General features: G+C 41.6%; 1 protein-coding gene and 1 pseudogene across 1 annotated transcript in view; one reads left to right on the forward strand and one right to left on the reverse strand.

Moving 5' to 3' along the window:
- SHOC1 (shortage in chiasmata 1) overlaps window positions 1-22,813 on the forward strand; it is a 250,127-nt gene that overhangs the window by 204,075 nt on the left and 23,239 nt on the right. Inside the window, exons 21-24 of the mRNA XM_089670970.1 lie at window positions 235-346; window positions 10,147-10,268; window positions 14,786-14,879; window positions 19,338-19,469. Coding sequence (XP_089527096.1) covers window positions 235-346; window positions 10,147-10,268; window positions 14,786-14,879; window positions 19,338-19,469 — 460 coding nt within the window. The remainder of the gene's footprint in view (window positions 1-234; window positions 347-10,146; window positions 10,269-14,785; window positions 14,880-19,337; window positions 19,470-22,813) is intronic.
- On the reverse strand, window positions 21,499-21,619 carry LOC149468024 (U2 spliceosomal RNA; annotated as a pseudogene).

The raw sequence follows: 22,813 nt of genomic DNA on the forward strand, positions 1-22,813 counted from the left end.
AAACAGTTGCAATATTCTACATCACTACTTTTCTGTAGTGAATACACTACTCTGTCATCTCAATGCCTACTCTCACATAAAAAAAACCAAAGATTGAATTTTTAGTTAAATGTAACGCCAGATAGAAATTGTCATCTTACTCTTGTGTACTGTTCGTTTAAACTAATTCATGAGTGTACAGCATGGACTTTCACTCTTGTTGTTATTTCATTAGCTTGATTTGATTTGTTGCAGGTATAATATGACATTTATTGAAAGGGAGTGCAGTCCTTCTCTGCAGCTATTTGGAAAGACTAGCCACTGTGCTGTGATCACTGTAGATGAGTCCATTGTCATCATACTGCAGGTATACCATTATTGTTAAAGCAGAGATCATATTTAAGTATTAAAGCCTGTTCTTATTCCTCTAGTTTCCTACAGGGAGATACAGTATTTGTACTTAAAGTCTTACTAAACCCAGGACCCTACATTCACTCTGTCTGGTTTCCCACAGTACAAAAAACATGGAAGTGCAATTATTTTAGTAAATATCAACTGTTAAATACCGTTACGCATCAGCAGTTAGAGCAGTCTTGTGACTTCTATCAGTGTCCAACAGAGCACATGTTAAAACTTGTAGGTTGAGTTTTCTTTCTGCTCTAGGAGGATGCAAATCCCCTGACATCTGTCTGGACAGTGCTGATTGGCCTTGTGCTGATTACATGCACTCTCCCAAGAAAGAAAAAATCCCTCTGTAGCAAAACACACTAAACTGAGCATGTGCAGAGTGTCTCCAAACCATATGTCTTATCAGGAGACAAGAGGGAGACAGTGGAAGAAGGGGAGTATGAGAGAAGTCAGGATCAATCAGCCTTTTTATGCAATTCAGAGGATTAACCCCTTAGGTTCCAGAGTGAGTATAACAAGCATGCTTTACTGCATATACAGACTGATTTTACTGTTGTGAGTTTAGTAACACTTTAAGTTCCCAGATCTACACATCTGCTACTAATACCAATCAGCTCTGTCCAGACAGAGGTCAGGGGTCCTGCATCTTTTGACAGGAAAATTAAAGCTCCTCCTACAAGCTGTAACCAGTGCTGTGCTGGACACTGATAGAAGTCATAAGACTGCTATATACTGCTGATGAGGAAAGGTATTTAACAGTTTATATTTACTAAAATAACTGCACTTCCATGTTCTGTGTAATGTGGGAGACCAGATATAGTGAATGCAGGGTCATGGGTTTAGTAACACTTTAATGTCTGCATTTTAGTCCCAAGCATTGTATGATTTTTCTAGTGCAGTCTCAGCTGGCCACTGAAAGGTGTGGAATTTGAAGATGTTACCAGAATATGTATTTAAATGTTCACAGGAAAATCTAATTTCAATCTGTCAGGATAGCCAGAAAATTTGCATCTGGCTGAAGGATGGCAGCATTTCTACTTTCCTTTCAAAACTGTAATTACTGTTTTTTCCATCCATATTAAAGTGTGGCTTATAGCCCACCGGAAATTAATATTTGACTCAAATTAAAATTTATTAATGTTGTTAAATGTTTTGCCTATAAAGGTAGCATGGTTTCCAGTCATCAGTGTTGTGTAGAATCCTTCTATGATAATAATTATTTCTAATGGCTATTGACATGTGAAAGTATATCAATATATTCTAGGAACAGCAACCCACATAGGTGTGCTACAATAAAACAGGAAAAAAAAGTTTCCAAAGGAAACATCAAATGAATTACATGTGTAAAACGGTGAATAAAAGATTTAGGAATTACTAATACCACCTGTATATTAAGCTGTCTTGTGCACAATGTATGTAAGACCTCTTTGCCATTATTGGCAAAGTAATTTCAGGTCTCAAAGTTCACCGCTGTTGTGCCGGTGCTGCAATTTACCAGTTTGAATGCCTGTGGTGAGTGTTTATGATGCTAGTTTGTTTCATTTGAGCACGGCAAGATTTTACTTTTCAAAATATATTTTATAGACATATTAGTATACAGTATTAAAGAGAAGTGTAAGATTTAAAAAACAGTCATACTTACATAGGTAGATGCAGCATCAATCAGATGGTGTATCTATCCCCTGCCACCTCTAAGACTACTGATTGCTCAGTTCATGGTCCTCAGTGAGCAAAATGACTGTCTCAACAGCACATTGAGTGACGTTGGGTGGATCCTGACATTAAAGTTGGGATCCCTCCAGAGTCTGGACCAGCTGAGTGATATCAGCCAACAGCGGACTTTAGCCCCCTGTCAGCCAAATACAGGTCATAGGAGTTCAGAGCTAAGTGCACTCCTGTGACCCACAGGAGAGTAGGGCCAATAGAGCCCAACTTTTCCTTTAAGTAGAAGTTGCCCTAGCAGCATTCATTATGGATGATGGAGTGCCCTATACAGTATGCTTCTATCATCAGATTAATCAAGCAAGAAACCAAAAAAATTAGCACACCAACTGTGTATCAAATTATGCATACAAGACAATCTTTTTGACCGGTACATAAACATTGCATAGAACGTTTGAATTGGTGATTATTGTATCTTGCCACGTTATTGTATTTGGGTCATTGAATTTAAATGATTTTGTGTATTAGTGGATTTATAAAGATTTTTTGGTTTTGTACCTTGTATGTTGATGTAGCAATTTTTTTTTGTCATTTAATAGCAGATTCAATTTGCAAAGCTTTAGGACAAGAATATAGATTTTTATGTTAACCATGTGACTCTAATTTTCACATTTAATGCAATGCAGCTATAAATAACTTTCAAATTTTTGGGGAAAATAGATCCTTATTCTGGTGCATTAAGTTTGTAAATTTAGCCTAATGTCGTATGCTGGCACATTGCTGACAAACCTTAAGTGGTGCACCACCTACTGTGAAATATCAGAGGGCCAAACTGTAAGCCATCTGCCTATGGTTGCTACTTGTCTGGGATTCACCTGGACAGTCCAGGTTTTGAATCCTGTGTCCGGGTTTCAGTCCACCTAATACTGGACACATCAGTGGCAGCCCTGCAGCACCAATCCTCCTCTCCCCTCCTGCTGGCTTACAGTGCTGCAAGTATGAATAGAAAAAAAAGGGGGGGCAAAAGGGGCACTTGCACTAGGCACAATTTAATTATATTGGTGAGGGCACTTTAATTCACTGCACAGGCTTAACAACATCCCCGCTTCCACTCTGAATCCTGCAGCCTCCCCTTTGTGTAGAGCCCAGGATCGGCTGTCCTGGTACAGTAAGGGAAGGGAGAGTGGTTTGCAGTGTGGAGAAAAGAGAAAGCAGTGGAAGCGGCAGTGACAAGCCTGCCCATCACAGTCATCTAGACTGTGTAAAATTTCTTCTTCCTTCTCCGGTACTGCAAGTCACCCCTCTGCACTTTGACTAGGGCTGCTCTGTGTGTATGGCTCTGGATGTGTTCACTCACTACACACCATTCATCGTCTCCAGTGGGAGGAGAGGACAGCTGCCTGTAGTCTTTCTGGCCAGTGGTCTCTTTCTACTAGAGGGGGGTGGGCAGGGTCCCCTCTTATCACCCCCCTGCAGTCCTAGCTGGGCATCTTCTATAACCGGAGACGGGAGGGAAAGGGGTTCCTGTATTCCTGGATGGGGCTATCACCCCGTGCAATCCTCCGAGCTGGGGGTCTTCTATAACTGGAGGGGCAAGAGAGCAGAGTCCCTGTATTCCTGGATGGGAGGAAGGGGTCCCTTTGACCACCCCCTGCACTCTTTTCTCTAAATATTTCTCCTGTACACCTGGATGTATGTGTGTGTTGGGGGGACGGGGGAGTTGGGTCCCTGACTCCAGGGTTCTCAGATTACTACTTGCACTTCTGGATGGAGATCTCTGATTACTCTTTCATTATGGGTGCCTCTAAAGTACTGAGTTCTCAGAATACTACCCCTGGGCAGTTTTATAGAGTCCTTCCTGCCCCTTTCACACCAACCTCTGTTAGCATTACTGCAGAAAGTCCACCTCCTGTCACCACCTCTTTGTGTACAGAAATGTTGGTAGGGAGGGGGGCAGACTATTATGATTCATGTGTCCTTCCACACACAGATCCTAAAGGGACACAATGAGATTGCTATGGGTTGTATATGATCCATGTTTCCTTTTACACAGAGTTACTATAGGAATGCACAATGGGACAAGGAGCGGGAAGGGCATGTGCCCTAAATTCAATGCTATTACGTAGAGGGGGATTCATTGGGAACTTTGCCACAACCATTGGCACTATTTTAGTGTATGTCATAACCATGATATACACAAAATTATTAGGACACCCCTCCAAATCATTGGATTCAAGTGTTCCAATTACCTCCATGGCCATAGGTGTATAAAATCAAGTACCTAGGCATGCAGACTGCTTCGACAAACTTCTGTGAAAGAATAGGTCGCTCTCAGGAGCTCAGTGAATTTAAGCATGGTACCGGGATAGGTTGCCACCTGTGCAAGTCCATCCGTGAAATTTCCTTGCTACTAAATATTCCACGGTCAACTGTTAGTGGTATTATAACAAAGTGGAAGCAACTGGGAACAACAGCAACTCAGACACCAAGTGGAAGGCCACGTAAAAAATATCAGAGCGGGGTCAGCATATGCTGAAGCGTCCAGTGTGCAGAAGTTGCCAACTGTCTGAAGAGTCAATAGCTAAGATCTCCAAACTTCATGTGGCCTTCAGATTAGCACAACAACAGTGCATAGAAAGCTTTATGGAATGAGTTTCCATGGCCGAGCAGCTGCATCCAAACCTTACATCACCAAGTGCAATACAAAGCGTGGAATGCAGTGGTGTAAAGCACACCGCCTCTGGACTCTAGAGCAGCGCAGACGTGTTTTCTTGAGTGACGAATCACGCTTCTCTGTCTGGCAATCCGTTTAACATCTTTGTGGGCACCAGCTGACTTTGTTCCAGCACTGGCTGCAAGGGAGCAACAGTGGTATTTACCTCTAAAAGTATGTAACACCCTTGTTGTAATGTCAGCTGCAGAATGTTAAAGCAAACACAAGATGGCAATGTCCTGCAAATTCAGTGGCACTCACACTCTGCAGAGCTGCCCCATGGACCTTGTATGCTGAACCGCAGGACTTTGCTGAGGGGCAGTGTATCAGAGGACTACTTTTCCCTGAAGAACTGATGTGTGGGTGGGGGCTGATATATACAAAAGCCCGGGAGACTGCACAGGAAGTGAGAGGGGAGAAAGCTGGAGATTGGAAGCAGAGAGAGTGTGCTGGCTGCCAGGAAACCGGACCAGGCCAGAGAGATAGAGAAGAGAGGCGAGGAGGAGTCGCTGACCACTAGCCTTGCCGCCCTGTTCAGCGATACAGTCTGCCAGGAGGTGACAGGGCGGAGCGCTGCCAGTGAGACCGGAGAACCTGTGGGGTCCCCATCGACAGAGAGAGAGAGACTGCCAGAACCTGTTGGAAGTCACTGACTGGGTGAGAGAGTCCCATACACCTGTCAAACAAGTGAAAACTGACCTCTCTATATTTGCTACCTTACCTGCTACTTTACCTGCTCAATTACAGACACTGCATCTAGTTAACACATGTTGCGGCCTAGTTCCCATAGCTGCTACCGCTGAACACAGTTGCAGCACAGTCCATTTATTAGAGCTGACCGCAGTATACACCTCCTGCAGGTCACATTACATCAACGCTAACAAAAAACAATGTGAACAGAGAATTCACAGAAGAAAAGCGGTTAGCGATGGCAACCTTGCAGTCTTAACTCAATTGTCTCATAGTGCAATTTTGCTAATAAAAGCGTAATCTGATTAAATATTTTGAGCATCACATTTTCCTTTATGTAACTGCTTTTCTTCTGTGAATTCTCTGTTCACATTGTTTTTTTGTAGGCTTTTCTGGTTATTGAGCAATACTTTATATTTTTAGTGATACCCATTATTCTTGATGCCTCCATCTATATGGTTATTACACATTACATCATCTCTCCCTTGACCATTGACTTACCATCTTAAAGGAGCATCTCCTATCATTGCCATTAGTTATGGCAGCCCAGAATTGAGTTGCCCTTTTCCAACAAGCCCTACTGCCAGTTTGACACTTTATTTACCTAAAGCTACTTTTCTTTTCTGAGTGCATAAAAGGGGACAACACCCAAGTCTGGTGCCCTTTAAAGGAAGAGTATTTGTCCTTTCTTCTTCCTCTCCTTGTGATAATCTTTTAAGGAACCGTCACCTACATCACTTCTTACTTGTGCACCAACTGGGTCCCAGCAAGCATGCAGAAAAAAATCCTCACTGCATTTAAAGGAACATTGATTACCCTGGTCAAAGAGCTCTTTCTGTCTCAGATCTAAGCCTTGCCATCAGGTTCTGAGGGCCCAAAGTGAGCTAGTTCTACTATTTGCTAGTTTTCATTGCTCACAGGGGATCTTAGAAGGGCAGCACCTCTTCGGTTGGCATTTTGGCATCTCCTTGTTTGTATGAAGACTGGAGCGCTGGTTTCATTCGTTTATCCACAGGGGATGACAACGCCTCAGGTTGAAGGTATTGGGCAAACTTCTGAAAAGCAAGCCTGCTAACACCGGTTGAGATTCTGCTGTATGTATTGTTTTTTTTGCTTAGAGTTGCTAAGGGTATTAATTGCCATTACACGTACCAATACCATTTTGTACTGTTTAACCAAGCCTGCACTGAAGTTTAATATAAACCTCATATCACTTTACTCTACTTTGTGTGTGTCTACTTTCTGGTGGTAATTTACTCTGGTCAAAAGAATCCTGTGGTGTCAGCAGGGGGTTGTGCTTTAAGAACGGGGTCCAGAATGACAGGGAGCCCAATAATAACTTAGCGACTGCTAAGGGGGTAATGCTACATATAGATTTTCCCCCCACTGCTCCAACCCCCCCCCCCCGTACCCCTCATCCCCAATCCCTCGCGCGCCCCCTCCCTACAGCTATGCTGACGAACCTGTGTAAAAAAAAATATGTATATGCTTACATATTTGTAGTCTCATCTGATCCCCTGCATCACCCAGTTCAGGCTGCAGGGCAGAGGAGGGAGAGCCAACTACGGTTGGGACATGTGAGTCTGTGGGTGATGTCACCACTCCCAGGCATTCCCAGCCATTGTCAAGCCCTCTCTCCTTTCCATTGCTGCTGGTAATGACTAAAACAGGGAATCATGTGACCAGACCAGAGTGGACTACAAATAGGTAAATATATATGTCACGGTATAGGGGCCCTGCCCATTATTAATCCCCTTATTAATGCCCTGTATCACATGCCCCTCAGCGTCCTGCTCTGTATCATTCCAATTGTCCCCTGTGTCACTCAGCCAAATGGTCTAATTCAATTACTGTGGGCCCCCTCCGTCCCGGCCAGCTTGCTGCCAGCTCGCCGCACAACTCCCAAATTGCCTTTCATTTACGCCGACACTGGCCCTCTTATGTCCCTGGGGGGGCTGGTGTCATCTCTGCCCCTCAGGATGTGCCTGTCACCAGCCTGATTCATCCCTGGGGTCTAGTGTTTCCCCCTCCACCTCTCATCCTGCCGCCGCGGGATGAGAGGTGCGACTTCCACCACCCAGTCCTGTCTCTCCCTCTCCCGCCGCATCAGCTTAAGAGGCTGGTGCCAGGCGCTCCGGGGCGCATTCCGTTGTGCAGTTATCAAAGAATCCCCAGCTGTGGCGGGACCTTTGTGAATAGACCCTGCAAGCCCACCCCTAGCCTCACAGAGACCCTACAGGAGGGGAGAGACGGCCAGAGACGGCCTGCCTGCCATTGCCAGAGACCCCACAGAAGGGGGAGAGACTATCACAGCCTGCCAGCCATTGCCAGAGACACCACAGGAGGAGAGAGACGGCCAGAGCCAGCCTGCCTGCCATTGCCAGAGACCCCACAGAAGGGGGAGAGCCTATCACAGCCTGCCTGCCATTGCCAGAGACCCCACAGAAGGGGGAGAGCCTATCACAGCCTGCCTGCCATTGCCAGAAACCCCACAGAAGGGGGAGAGACTATCACAGCCTGCCTGCCATTGCCAGAGACCCCACAGAAGGGTAAGAGACTATCACAGCCTGCCTGCCATTGCCAGAGACCCCACAGAAGGGGAGAGACTATCACAGCCTGCCTGCCATTGCCAGAGACCCCACAGCATAGGGGGGAAATTGCCCAAGACTGCCTGCCATTACCAGAGATCACCCGCCTGATCCGGACTCCACAGGTACTTGTGTTCCGCTTCTACCCCTGGGAGACCAGGCACCCTGTTGGATCCGTGAGTACCTGCTCCCCCCTGTGTTACCTGAACTGTTGCTGTGCTGACCTCTCACACCCCCCTCCTTTGTCGGATTACCCTTGTTGCAAAGACAGCTCCTTGGCTCTCCGTGGTGGACTATAAGTGGGTGGGGCCCCTTTGCTACCCTTTAGTGGCAAATTCACCCTCTCTGCCAACCCCCTTATTGAAGGACTGCCGTCTGTTTGTCTCCATAAAGCTTTGTGCGTTTGCTATCTACTGTACTTTGTGTGTTCTGTCCTGCCTATCCTCCGTCACAATACACATCTTTTTTACACAGGTTAGTTAGTATAGTTGTTAGAAGGGGGAGAGAACATTTTTAAGAATAGTTAGGCTGCGGCTGGAATTCTACTTTAGGATCTATTAGTGATTACATGGATTTATTAATGTATGCCTTTATGTCTGCCTGGAGTTCAGCTTTAAGCATGTGATATTTATTGTTTTTTTTTACATAGACCAGGAATAATTTTACATTTCCAAAGAAATGTAAATTCAATCAATCATGCAAAACCATGAAGAATTATAGTTGTCTCTAATGTAATAGATCTAATTTAAAAGCAGTCATACAATGTTAGAGTGAACAATGCATTTGCTTAGATGCAGAATACATAATACTATATATCTGAAACCGACACTTTAATTGGATTAAGTGTTGATGACTGATATTCAATTAAAAATGTATGTGTATTAAGATGGCAGCGAACATGAACTTTCTGAATAAAAGTGGGAATACGCATTTCTAAAGTACAAAGCACTTGAAAAAGTTATTTTTACATGGCAAGCCTATAACTACATAGAGACACAGCATAGAGAACAAGAACAGCTTGCTCTCTCTCCCTCTGCCTACCCCTACTCAGCCAAGAGCAAGGAAGAAAGACTCCTAACCCTGTGTTTTCCAGGGTTAACAGCCAGACAGAGAGGTATATGTGCTGTCTTCCAGGTTAACAGCAGACAGTCGACATCCTATATGCCAGGTCCAGTCTACGGAGGATCTGCAGCAGTTTTCTATATTGAAAACTACAGCAATTCCTTTGTTAAGCAAAGGGAAAGCAAACAGGTCTGTCTGCTTTGTTAATGTAGTGCACACCATTTGTGCCAGTTTTTTTTTTGTCACTACAATGGCATAGGAAACTTTGTTCATTCTCCCCATTATCTAAATATTTATCCAAATGTAGTTTTTCCTTAAGGCGGCCAAAATGCATATATTGCCTATGAAATATTGCCTGCAGTTTCCTTGCTTGTGCCAAACTCCAGCCAAAACTCATTTTTAATAGAGTGGTCTAACCCTACCTATAATGGGGAGGGTTAGAACTTTAAAAATGCTAATGTCCCCACTGAGGAAAGTGGTCTTGTCTTCCATTTCTGCCTGATCCCATATGGGTACACAGACAGCAAAAAAACTTGACAAAGTTCTAAACTTCACTCCACTGGAAATTTGTTTTTAATGCTTTATATGTGCCCTGTGGGGGAATTTCACTTTCTCATTTATCTGAATCACATCATGTAGACAGAGTAAGGAGAAATCTTTTTTTTAAAGGATGGAGGCAAACATTCTAAGCATTCTATACTCAAAGGGATTAAAAAAAAACACAAATGTTTTGGCTTAAGTTAAATGAGAAATTGTCCTCTTTTAGGCATATTAGACCAATCTCACACACATCATGCTAAACTGTAGTGATTTGCAGACAAAATCATGAAAGCATACTACAATTTTTAGTTAAGACAAAGACCCCACCCGAAACAATATGTTTGAAGTGTCTTATTTAATCTTAGTAAAAGGAATTTTAAGGTAAGTTTTTTTTTAATGTTATGATAATTATGAGAGATAGATATTTGAAACAAATTTTCTCTAAAACAGGAGCATAAAAAAAAAATTTCAGCAACACTTAACATTTGATTACATTTTAATTAGAGTCTGGAAGGACTGATGCCTGATAAGTCAGCTGAGAACCTGATCCTCAAACTTGTGGCTCTGTCTTTGCAATATAGCTGCTGCTGGATCATCTTGTATGCTAAAGAGAGATTTAACTCTGAGTAAGTATGTCCATCAGGCAAGGTAGACAATAAAAACTTTTAAAATGGTTTAATCTAATCACAAATCAACCCCAATTGAATTGTCATTCAATGACTTCTAAATGATAAGAATGCAACTCAGTATATACCAAAACTTTGAAAGGGATTTATAATTATAATTGTGATTTTGTGGGATTGAGTCTATGAAAAGGTAAAGAGTTGACTAAAATATTTGACTGTAGACACTGTAGATATGTCATTAGTAGTAGTAGTAATGTCCTTTCAATGTTATTTTCATGTACTGTTTTTAAAACCTTGTTTTTATGCAAAAAATATCAATTATTTATACAGGAATAGAGATGAGCTCAGGCATCCCCTAAACTGATCTATAGCCAAAACTCCAAACTCAGCTGTAAACAACAAGCACTTACGGGTAAAATAAAAATACTCAACTTTAAGAGAGCTAATATTTCAAGGTTGAGAGCTGCTCTCCAAGGCCTAGACTGGGAGGGAATAGTGGCATCCATGAACACAACACAGAAATGGGAGTTCTTCAAAAAGACTATGTAAACACACTGCAAAATATATTCCCATGGGCAACAAGTTTAAAAGGCTAAAAATAAAAAACATGTGGCTTACAGCCAAAGTTAAAAAAGCTATAAATAATAAGAAAAGAGCTTTTATAAAATATAAAAATGAAGTAACTCTATCATCGTTTAAACATTACAAAGAATATAACAGAATATGTAAAAAGGAAATCAAGGCCGCAAAAATTGAAAACGAATGACAGATTGTAAAGGATAGCAGGACAAGCCCCCCAAAATTCTTCAAATATAATATATAATAATAAAAAGGTCAGGTCCAGGCATGTAGGCCAGGTCCGAGCATGTATGGCCTTTACAAAATAATCTAGAGTGGGTGACGGGGACAAAGAAAAGACACATTTATTAAATACCTTCTTCAGCTCTGTGTATACAAAGGAGCATGGGGCAGCTCTTGTCCATAAAGAGCATGGTATTGACACAGCCCCAGATGATCCACATTGGCTCACAATTGATGTGATCCAGAAATATTTAGACAGAATAAAGGTGAATAAAACACCTGGACTAAATGGCCAGTCGATAAAGAATTGAGCTCTGTCATTTCCAAGCCATTGTTTCTAATTTTTAGGGACTCTTTAATGGCTGGCATAGTACCACTGGCGTAAGGCCAATGTGGTGTCTATATTTAAAAAGGGATCAAAATCTTTACCAAGTGATTATAGACCTGTTACTTTACCTTCTATAGTTGGGAAGATACTGAAGAGTTTAATAAAAGACCACATAGATGAGTTCTTGCTTGAAAAATATATTTAAGCAACAGACAGAATGGATTCATGAAAGATAGAAGTTGTCAAACAAATTTGATTTCTTTTTATGAGGAGGTGAGCAAAACCTTGGACAGAGGAGTGGCTGTGGATGTGGTATAATTGGATTTTTCAAAAGCATTTGACATAGTTCCCCACACATGGCTAATGTGTAAGGTAAAGTCTACAGGCGTGGAAAAATCATTATGTAAATGATAATATATTTATAAACAATATAGAGTTTGGGAATAAAAATACTGCTTCAGTCTTGGCAGATGACACCAACCTTTGCAGTGGAATAATGTCCGTACAGGATGTGTCCAACTTATAAACCAACCTCAATGCACTGTTTAATTGGTCAGCTATGTGGCAAATGAGGGTTAATGTTGCTAAATGTAAAGTTATGCACTTGGGAGCTAGGAATATGCATGCATCGTACATACTAGGGGGAGTACAACTGGGGAAATCAATGGTGGAGAAGGTTCTTGGAGTTCTGGTAGATCATAAGCTTAATAATGGCATGCAATGCCAAGCTGCGGTTTCTAAAGCGAGCAAAATCCTCTCTTGTATTAAAAGAGGTATAGACTCCAGAGAGAGAGATATCATATTACCCCTGTACAAATCATTAGTAAGACCTCATCTGGAATATGCAGTTCAGTTTTGGGCACCAATTCACAAAAAGAATATTGGGGAACTGGAGAAAGTTCTCTTGAGAAGAGGAGATTAAGGGCAGATATGATCAACATGTATAAATACATCAATGGTTCATATAGTGAACTCAGTATACAGTTATTCACTCTGAGGTCATCACAGAGGACAAGGGGGCACTCTTTACATCTGGAAGAAAAGAGATTTAATCTCCAAATACGGAAAGATTTCATCACAGTAAGAGCTGTGAAAATGTGGAAAAGACTCCCACAAGAGTTGGTTCTGGCCATTTTTGTAGATTGCTTTAAAAAAGGCTTGGATTCTTTCATAGATACACAGAATATAACTGGATACTAACATTTATATGTAAAGTTGATTCAGGGGACATCCGATTGCCTCTCGGGGGATCAGGAAGCTATTTGTTTCCCCTGTAGGAGCAAATTGGATCATGCTTTGCTGGGTTTCTTTGCCTTCCTCTGGATTAACTGTGGGTTTAGGATTATAACTTCTTTTTTTTATGGTTGAACTAGATAGACGTTTGCCTTTTTTCAGCCAGAGTAATTATGTAACTCCAACTGTTTTGTACTCCAATGTGCTGTGGGCTGGGTCACCCCACCCCACAGCTCATCTGAACTGTGGGGTGGTGAATGACCCAATCTGCAGCTTATTGAGGTACAAAAAAGGTGAGAGTTCAGTACTCAGATTAAAAAAGGGTTTAGAGGATGACCAAGCTTATCTCTATAGGAAACCAAATTTGCTGATTACATGCACAGGCCTGCTTAGTTCATTAGAAAACAGAGACCTCTCCTCACCTTCATAACCCCCTTGTACACATGAAGAGAGAACAGGAAGTTATAGATATAACAACTCTTTCAATGGTATATTTAACAGACCAAAAAGAAACACGTTTATTTTAGAGTTTACTTACACTTCACATCAGCTAAAAATACATTCTAGGAACATGAAAGCAAATAATATTCAGTGTTTTCAGTTGGGTTTCTTGCTAAAACAGCCTCAGCCAGAATAGAAAAGCATGTCCACTTGCCAGCATGCTGTAGCATAGGACCTCTACTTTTTGTTGGGAAACAGTGATCTCTTGGTAGGGGTCAAACATGCTTCCAACTCAGACTCAGACCTAGGGTTCTGCAGTCAGCAAAGCATACGCTTCCCACTGATTGGAGAGCTCTAGTACAAACTTAGCAGGAGGTGTCTTGGACCTTTGCAAAGGATCCCACTTTGCAGCTGCTGGCAGGACACATGTATGCCTACTCAAGCTGTGGTTGATTTTAACAGAGAACAAAAACTGTAAGACTTTGCACACCTTTTATTTTGATGCACCTAGAATGTATTTAGCTATTTTAAATTTAAAGTTCAACTGGGCTTTCAGCAAGTAGGATTAGTTATTGTAGAGTGTTTGGCCTCTCCATTGACTAATCTACAGAGCTCTATATTTAATGCAGTTGCAAACATGTGTAAGAGTAAGCATATATAAATCTCAGCAGCACATTAGACATTACTTTGAGGAACGTCTGCAACAGGTGAAGACTGGGAAGCTTTGGCATGGGAGCAAACACAACAAATTAACCCTTTTATGGTAGGGACAAAGTTCAGTGGACTAACAAAAGTGCCCTACGCAGGTGCTATGGTGCCCCAGTGATTGGTGGTGAAAGGTGGCTGTTCCTAAAGGACATGGTTTATTTGTATATACCTTTACACATCTTTAAGCATTAGCTTTCTTTGGAGTTCTTAGTATTTAATGATATTGCATCTCAAAGCCACAAAGGAAGATGATGCTGAAGACTTCTCTCTGTCTGATGCTGTGGGAAGAGAGCAGGTAGCTATTTCATTGCCAGCGTGTGTCTGAGATCTCATTTGTGAAGTATCTCCACACAGGGCAACCAGCTTAACATATCTCATTAGTACTGCCCTGGAGGGGAGGGGGTTAAATGCCCCAATGCCCCCCATTTCAGCCATCCCCTGCACTGTAGTAGTAATTTCAAATATGTTTTCACTAATATATGATTCCAAAAAATAGTTTGCATTTGCATTGTAGGGACAAGATCTGAAAATAAATTAGTTAATTTACTCTGAGTCACAGAAACCAACCCTGATGCTGATTTTTCCTCTTTACTAATAACACAAACACCAGATATCAATGGCTACTTTGCAACTCTGTGTTTATACACATACATTCATGTTCCTAACACTAACAACGTCTCTAGAATTACAGATTTTTGGAGATTTATGAACATTAATCAAATTATCTTAAAGAACCTTCTAAAAGCAATATAAAAAGACAAACCTACACAAAAATGTCTCTGTAATTTATGAGTTATTTACATCTGTAAACACAGCCTAGTAGGTTTGGATAGAGTGAAAAAAATGTTTGATCTTCTGTGAAGTTTTTGTTGCTGTTGCTACTTTTACAAATATATAGAGGGACTTTAAAAGTCTAGATAACATTGTATTAGACTTTTCTTATGTGATCATGTTCTTAGATCCTCTGATCCTATGTTTTCTGGTCTTTTTTTTTTTACTCTTTGAGGTACAGTCTTTCAGAAATTACTTTACACAGTGTCGCTCTGATCTATGCAGCTATAACTGCATATTTGTCAAGATCAGAAGACTTGCAAATTAAGGTAAGAGACGAATAAAGGTGTCTGATTGTAGAGATTATTATTATATAAAGAAAGTAGATTATTTGATAAAACCTTCCGTAAGTGAAAAGAAAGGAGATTAACTGGTTTATTGAATATAGGATTGCAAGAAGTAGAGTTCCAAGTACAAAGTGCCATTCTTGTAGCAAGTGATCAATTTCCATTTTCTGATGGTTGTAAGCTTGAATATAGAAGAGTTGGTATGGGTTACTGCAAGACTGTACAAATCCTGATGTGCAGGCTACTATAGAATGTTCCCTTATGGCTAGGACATCCTGCACTAAGGTGTTGCTAGGCCCAAACACCTGGGTTCTTGCCCAGCAACATTACTTTTGGTGGTATAGCAGTTATTGATTACCCATGAATTACAGCAGCCAAGCAGTAATCATTCAGTAAAATCCATCCCTGACAGATGAGCTTCTCAGAGGGGCAAGTGCTTCAATCTCCAACTACACCTCTCCTTTTCATGCAGACCATCATGTTAGGCAAGAATGACATACCCAGATTGTGCACATGCACAGATGTGCCACAGGGTTTCAAGTCTGAGAAAAGCCTTGCAGTACATTTGTGTGAACACAGATTTTCTGGCCATGTGCGAAGATGGGGTGAAATGAAAGTAGCTGATACTGAGCGCTATTGGTATAGAGCTAAATTAACAGTGACCAGTAAAGTATTAAAAATTAGCAAGGATGATGACAATGTTATCCAGAGTTAAAAAGAAGGATTTTATTATTCACTTGAAAGGAGTTAAAACCATTGTTCATAGTCATATGTCCAATGTAAACAAAGGAAAAAGTGGGTGGTGTAGCCCAAATGTGTGAATGTGGTCAATAAAATTGGCTTACTGCTGAGGAAACAGATACATCCAGGCTGCTCTCCTGAAAGATAGGTCGCCAACTATGAGAAGGTACCACTCACAGAACAGGATGCTGCCTTGGATGTTCCCGAAATTCGCACACTGGAAATGACGTCGGCGCTCACCAGAAGTGACATCAGTGAAGCGCAGAAACTGGTAGATGGATGCTGATGGATGGACAGAGAAGCCAGAGTGCCTGGTGACTTTGACAAAGCACGCATCTGTACGAAATGCGCCGTCGTAGCGACTGTGTCTTGTTGTGGTCCGCCCCAGGTACTCTTCCCTGTCCTGTTCTGTGAGTGGTACCGTCTCACAGTTGGCGACCCATCTTCCAGCAGAGCAGCCCACAGGATTCCTCTCCACCACCTCCTGCACCCTGGTCCAGATGTACCTGTTTCCTTCTTTTTTTTTACTCTGGATAACATTGTCATCATCCTTGCTAATGTATAATACTTTACTGGTCACTATTAATTTGGTTCTCTACTAATAGCGCTCAGTATCAGCTACTGTTCTATTTACATATGTCTCCTATGGTTTATTGAGCAGCTGTGGTTATAGCCTTCACAAGCTACTTTGGTTACCAGCACCCTGCTGTGACTACGCTTGCATGGAACCAAACCCCCCTGCTGATGCACTAGTGTTGCAGGGTTCCACCAATGCCAGAATAGCAACAATGGCAGCCCATTGAGAAGGCGGAGCCATAGCTGAAGAGGGCTGAAGTTCCTTTTTAAAATGCAGGAGAGGAGAAGGAATACTGTACACTGTAAAATAAGTTAATTATCTACTATATACTTAGGGGGTGGGGTGCAAAAGAAGTGCAGTTAGATCAACTCCCCTGTGCTCAGTGCTCACTTCCTAGCATCCATAGCAAAGAAATCAGCACAGCTTATTCACCAGAAGTGAGACTGATTATAGTCAGAAAAACCCACCTCACTCCATATAATCCAAACATGTCTTCTTTTATAGAGATGCAAGTGATGCTATTTTGACTACTTTTCATCCTTCCTTAGAGAATTAAATATCCAGTAGGATGTGTGATGCTGTGTTACTTCCAAGCCATAGAAGAATTACATATTCACAACAACAAATCTCGCACCTCCACTCTCTGTACCACTATGTGTTGATGACTATGACTGGCCAGACTGCACACTTATGCGATTTACTGGTTCCCGACTTCTGCTATGTCACCTTCTCTTTTCCCCTTTCTCCATCTCGTGTCATTGTATCTCTGGAAGCTTATGATTTATTCATGGCTCTAAAATAGATGAAGTGCCCTACACGTCTCCTTTTCATGTAGACCATCATGTTATTACATGCAGTAATGTATGTTTCTCTACTACTAAACTTACAGTATCTAAAAGTGCCTCATGCCTTTCTATTACACACACATCTCAGACCTTTTACTAGACATCTCAGACCTTTACTCTCATATGTTTTTTTGAACTGCTGCATATCCAAATTCCATCAAGAAACGATAACAAAGATTTGGAAGCAAAAGCAAAGCAATAAAGAAAAACAATTTACAAAGTAAGATGCAACTGCTTATGGCATGGATGGGGGCATGACTGTATAATTACACACATCAAGATGGTACCAGTTTGTACTTGCCAGTCTGCTGAGACTCTGAAATTTGGAGTTTACTTTTGTTTGCATGTGTGGTTTTTATAAACACTGCAGTAAGGTAAGGTAACATTATCAAATACCTACCCAAGCAAAGAAAGATGTATATAGGAGTCCTTGGAGTCTACTTTTTTGGATATACTGTATACAATTACTAATGAACACTGCTGTAAATTGATGTTATCAGACACATTCCAGAGCAAAAACCAAATGTGTAGGGGAGAAAGGTATAGGGGCTTCCACTTCAGTATTGAACCTGTAAGAATTGACTGCCTATGCACCATTTAATTTCTTGTTCACAGATGCAGTTTTACCCCTACAACTGCAGTTCCATTATGGTGAAAACTATTGAATCACCTGCATAACATTTGAGTCCTAAGTGGGCTACATATGACTTCCAGTATGAAAAAAGGAAGAGGAAGGTGCATGAGTTGTCATGGCAGTTCTCTGTTTCCTATCTTTACTAATATGCTAACAGCATAGAAATGATAGCTAGAATTTCAGTAGATGATGCAAGCAAAGTATTTTTGTTTCCTTTATTTTTATAGGAAGCCAAGTGTGTTTATATGTATAGTTTATATTCTTTGAAATACGAAGCTGTCATAACTTTTAAACTGAAATGATCTGTTTAAACTATTGTTTATGGATTCCCCTGGGGTGTCTTAGGCACAAGACCCAGTTTATCCTGGATCAAAGATGGATGAGAAGACTCTATGATCCAGTGGGGGACTCTGGTGTGATAGTGGCACTGTGTTGTGATAGAGGTACTCTGATGTGATGGGGGTTTTCATGTATAGGAGGAACTATCATGTTATAAGGGGCCTCTAACTTTGTGATGAGGGGACTCTGATGATGGGGTACTTCTGATATATAGGGGGGGACTTTGATATGATAGGGGAAATCTGACATATATAGGGAGGGGATGTGAAGGGTGGACTCTTATGTGGAGGAGGTGGGGGGGATCTGATGTGATGTTAATTTCATCAAGATGGTTGAATGCATCATCCTGGAGTTAAAGTGGTTCTAAAGGCTCAAGATTTTTCACCTTCATGCATTCTATGCTTGAAGGTAAAAATTATTTTGGTGTGTAGCAGCCACCCCCAACACTTACCTGATCCTCATCCTGATCTAGCGACGTCCAAGAGAGCCTTCGTTCTCTGGAGACTCTCACTCCTGATTTGCTGAGTCAGCAGTGGGAGCCATTGGCTGTCAATCACAGCCAGCGAACCAATCAGGAGAGGAAGGGGCTGAGCCATGGCTCTGTGTGTGATTGGACATGCAGAGCCATGGCTTGGGAGCATGCCTGCTCGGGTGCCCCCATAGCAAACTGCTTGCTGTAAGGGCACCTGACAGGATGGAGGGGCCAGTAGCACTGGCGGGGGACCCAAAAAGATGAGGATTCAGGCTGCTCTGTGCAAAACCACTACACAGAGCAGGTACATATGACCTAATTGTTATTAAAAAAAAACAAGACTTTAGTATCACTTTAAGGTTTCCCACTGATAAGCAACATTTTGTTGTTTTTTTTTAGAGTGGGGTGCCAGTTTTTACCATAGTGTGCAATAAATAGATTGATAATGCTGGGCCTATTGTGCAGCAATCATTCCTTTTATTGATTGTTGTTTAAATTGCAGTACAATCTTTTCTTTTAATATCCTCTACGCTAAAAAATAGGCTTGTTCAATCCCCTCATGTTTTGCATTGTATTGGTATTGTTCTGTCACATGTTCTGTCCCCCTTTGTAATGTACAGCGCTGAGTGAACTATTGGCGCTTTATAAATACTGTATAATAATAATAATAATCTGACATAAGAAAATTGTCCTTCTTGACCTCTTTCAACAGAGTTCAGTATTATCTATTTGAAGATGATTTTTCCTATGTGCTAAATATCACTCAATAGAGTTAGGATCGTAGAAAGATAGCTGAGTAAAATGAATAATATGTATATATATTTGTGTTTAGACTTTCATATCTCCAGGGATAGAGACGACTGCATTGCTTGTTCGGCGTATTGCAGACCATACCCTCATATTGAGTGCGAGCGACCCCTATAAGTGGCTGGACAAATCCTGGCTTTCCATCCTTTTATCAGAGGTCAGTGTAAAGTCACAGAGTATGTGTGTAGCTCCAGATAATGCTACAAATCTTTAGGGGTGTATTTATAAAAAGATTTGCATATCTATTTTCCAGCAAAACTGCTAGAAAACCCAGAATGTTCTTCTACTTCCTATACTGTATAGGATGAATAATGCTCATTTATAAAAAAAAATAAGTGGTTATTACATGGCTTTTACATGGAGCTATGGTTAATAGGAAATTAGTATTTAGTTCCTATGATCCTCAGCTTCATCTAGTGACCATATTGTGGTATTTTCCCCAACCACTCTATTTTTAATTATTTTTTTAATAACACATTTCTAATTGCTTGCTCTTCCAAACCTTTTGTTATTTTATTGAACCACTTACAGACCGCCTGTCCGCATCGTACTGCAGGTGGGCGGCCCATACAGGCACAGCCCCCTTCTTCATCCAGGTTGAGGGCAACGCCACCCCCCCACCCCCACCTACTCCCGCTGTGATTGGACACAGCAGGATTTTGTCAATGGGTTTCAGCCAATGAGTCATGGCTGAGACCTGCTAATTGTGTCCGATCACAGCTCAGAGCTCTGTGTTGACAAAGGAACTGGCCTCCTGTTAATTGGGCAATAAGAAAAAAGCTTAGCCACACTGACAAGATCTTCACTCTGCTTGTTTTCTGCCAGTAAGTTTCTATGTTAGATGAGAACCCTGTATAATGCAGTAGAGCCTTCTGGCATACAGGGTTTCCCATCATTCTTCCAATGTGTTCCATAGTTCATAAGAGTAGAGGAAGCTGATATAAAAACAGTCCAATGTGGTGTCTAACTGTTAGCTGTTAGGAGCTCACATAAAAATGTAAGTTTGAAAGGGGAAGGTGAGCAGCGGAAACTTTGAGTTACATAGAGAACAGCAGGCAACATGCAACAAGATTTAGGATGTTCAGATCACATGTTTCCTTACCAGACGTTTGCTATTTCCTATTTAGGGGGAAAAATTAATCTTACATTTTCTAGTTTTTGGTGCCGTGACATGTTAATTTCAAAGTAAAATATCCAGGGAATAGTCAATACTTTATGTATGCCAGCCAATATGTAGCGTCAGGGACTACAGCTGCATGGACCAGGCTGCCAATGCAGTGTCAAACTGCCAAAGTTCATCCATAGCCAGTGCTGCAGCTGTTCTCCCCCTCTAGGGCTGCCAGTGAGGAGAAGAGGAAAGAGAGAGAGAGGGCAGAGATAGACAGAACACTAGCCATTTGCAGGACTGTATGCAACCACGGATAGAGCTGGAGGAAAGCCCCGTCCATCAACCAGGAAAAACAGGACAGGGAAGGACAGAGCCTGCAAAAAGCAACTATGACTTGTAGGGAATATAGTCCCCAATGAGAGAGGATGTGGTGGCACACACAGTGTAGAAGGCTTTGTTTTTTTTTTTTTTCGTTTTTTTTAACCCGCGGAGGTGCTTAAAACCAAAAACCTGATAAGTGTACAAAAAAGGTGCAAGTGCAAAAACACCAACACAAAAAAGTGGACATAGGGGTGTGCTTTTAGTCCACCCCCAAAGGCGTAGGACCTCTACCCTGATCCCCCAGGGCGCAAGGCTCCTGACAGGGACAAAGGTTTCCAACATGGTTCACCAAGCCAAAAGGCCTGGCGGACCCCTTTCCTTTTAATCAGCCGAAGACAACCACCAAGTACATGGTCGAAGGGCTCTCCCGAAGAGAGGCCCCACAAGGATCAGGGGAGGAAGCAACCTGAGGGCCACACATCTTCCTGCTAGACTTCAGGGCAGGCCCGAGCACCCACATCCAGTGAGGAAAAAAACACACACATAAGTGAAAGTGAAACAAGCGTGAGGAAAAAATAAATAAGTGGCCATGCAATTGTGCACTGGCTAGGCCCTGAGGCCCCTAGCAAAAAAATTGCCCAAGACCCTGGCCAGACAAGGTAGACCTTTTCAAATCAGGAGGAAGTGGGCCCCTCCAGTTTTTCCCAGGGAATTACTCCCGGGGCCAACAGTCTGTGGGCGTCTCGGTTTCTCTTCCAGCTGGTATTAACTTTCAGAACTCCCCATAATACCAGCAGCGGTACTATACAGCCACCCCTATGGGACAATGATAAGAACAGATACTACACTTGATCTTAGCCAAAAGGCAGAGAAGCAATTTTTATTTCTCTTGCACATAATTGGGCATTCAAAGTGAGTGTAATTTAGCTCTGATTCACACTGAATGCAACTTTGAAATCGTGCTACTTCACTTGAAGTAGCACGATTTCAAAGTCACAGGTCAGTGTGACTTGTACCTCCAATTTTTCTGCGGCTTGCAACTTCTTTTAACAGAAGTCAATGCAAGTTGCAATGAAATAAAAAAAAAAGTAGTGCAGGAACTATTTTTGAAATCGCACTACTTCAAATCACATGGGTTAAGACAGTACCATAGAAATATATTAGAAGCGACTTCAGATGCGATTTGTAAATCGCATGTCGCACCTAAAGTCGCACAGGTGTAAACCAGGGCTTAATATGATTATTATGCTCGCTGACTTATTATTAAACATACAGATGTTTCCTGTTGTTTTATCTTGCTGTTATGCTATCTAAAATTACAGTAACATGCTTTTATTTTCAGTGGGTATGCTTCTTGTGTGAATTAGAGTATTGTCACAATTCTAGTTTGGAGCCAAACCTTTATTACACTTCTAACAGTCACAGTTTTAACAATATTTTAAGATGACATTAGCACTATGCTGGTGTGTAGTGTGTTGCTTAGCAACAGTAGTATAATGCCATTTTGGCTCATAATTAGGAATTGATTTCTTACATCTGGCTCAGTGTTGCAGATAAAATAGTAAGATAAATTATTTAAAACTATACTATGATCAAGATGAAACCTAGAATAGATTTGTATGATGACCTTTTAATTAGTTACTCTGCTTAATGTTAATAAGCAGAAAAAGTTAAACTTATTTATGGCAGTTTTTTTTTTGTTTTGTTTACAAATTAACATATTCTTTACCTGTAATTATTTTTCTCTACTACCTTCTTAATGTATCACATTATTTAAAAAAATATATATAAACAGCCTTACAAGGTTGATCCATGGAAGTGATGCTGCCAAGTTGATCGTTACTTGCAATACTCAGGAGGCTTTGTAGGTCTTTCCTAGAAACAATAAAGGGTACATCCATTCCAGGGGCGGACTGACCATTTGGCACTGCCCGAGGGCCTGGGGTCAGTAGAGGGCCCCATGAGATGCCCCCTTTTTTATAGGATTTTTGGATTTGGGCAAGGACACAGGGGCCCCATGATCCCCTATTGCCCGGGGGCCCCATGAGTTGTCAGTCCGCCCCTGATCCATT

Source organism: Staurois parvus, unplaced genomic scaffold (assembly GCF_062004578.1).
Source record: "Staurois parvus isolate SC_StPar_1 unplaced genomic scaffold, SC_StPar_1.0 ptg000096l, whole genome shotgun sequence".
Lineage (NCBI taxonomy): Eukaryota > Metazoa > Chordata > Amphibia > Anura > Ranidae > Staurois > Staurois parvus.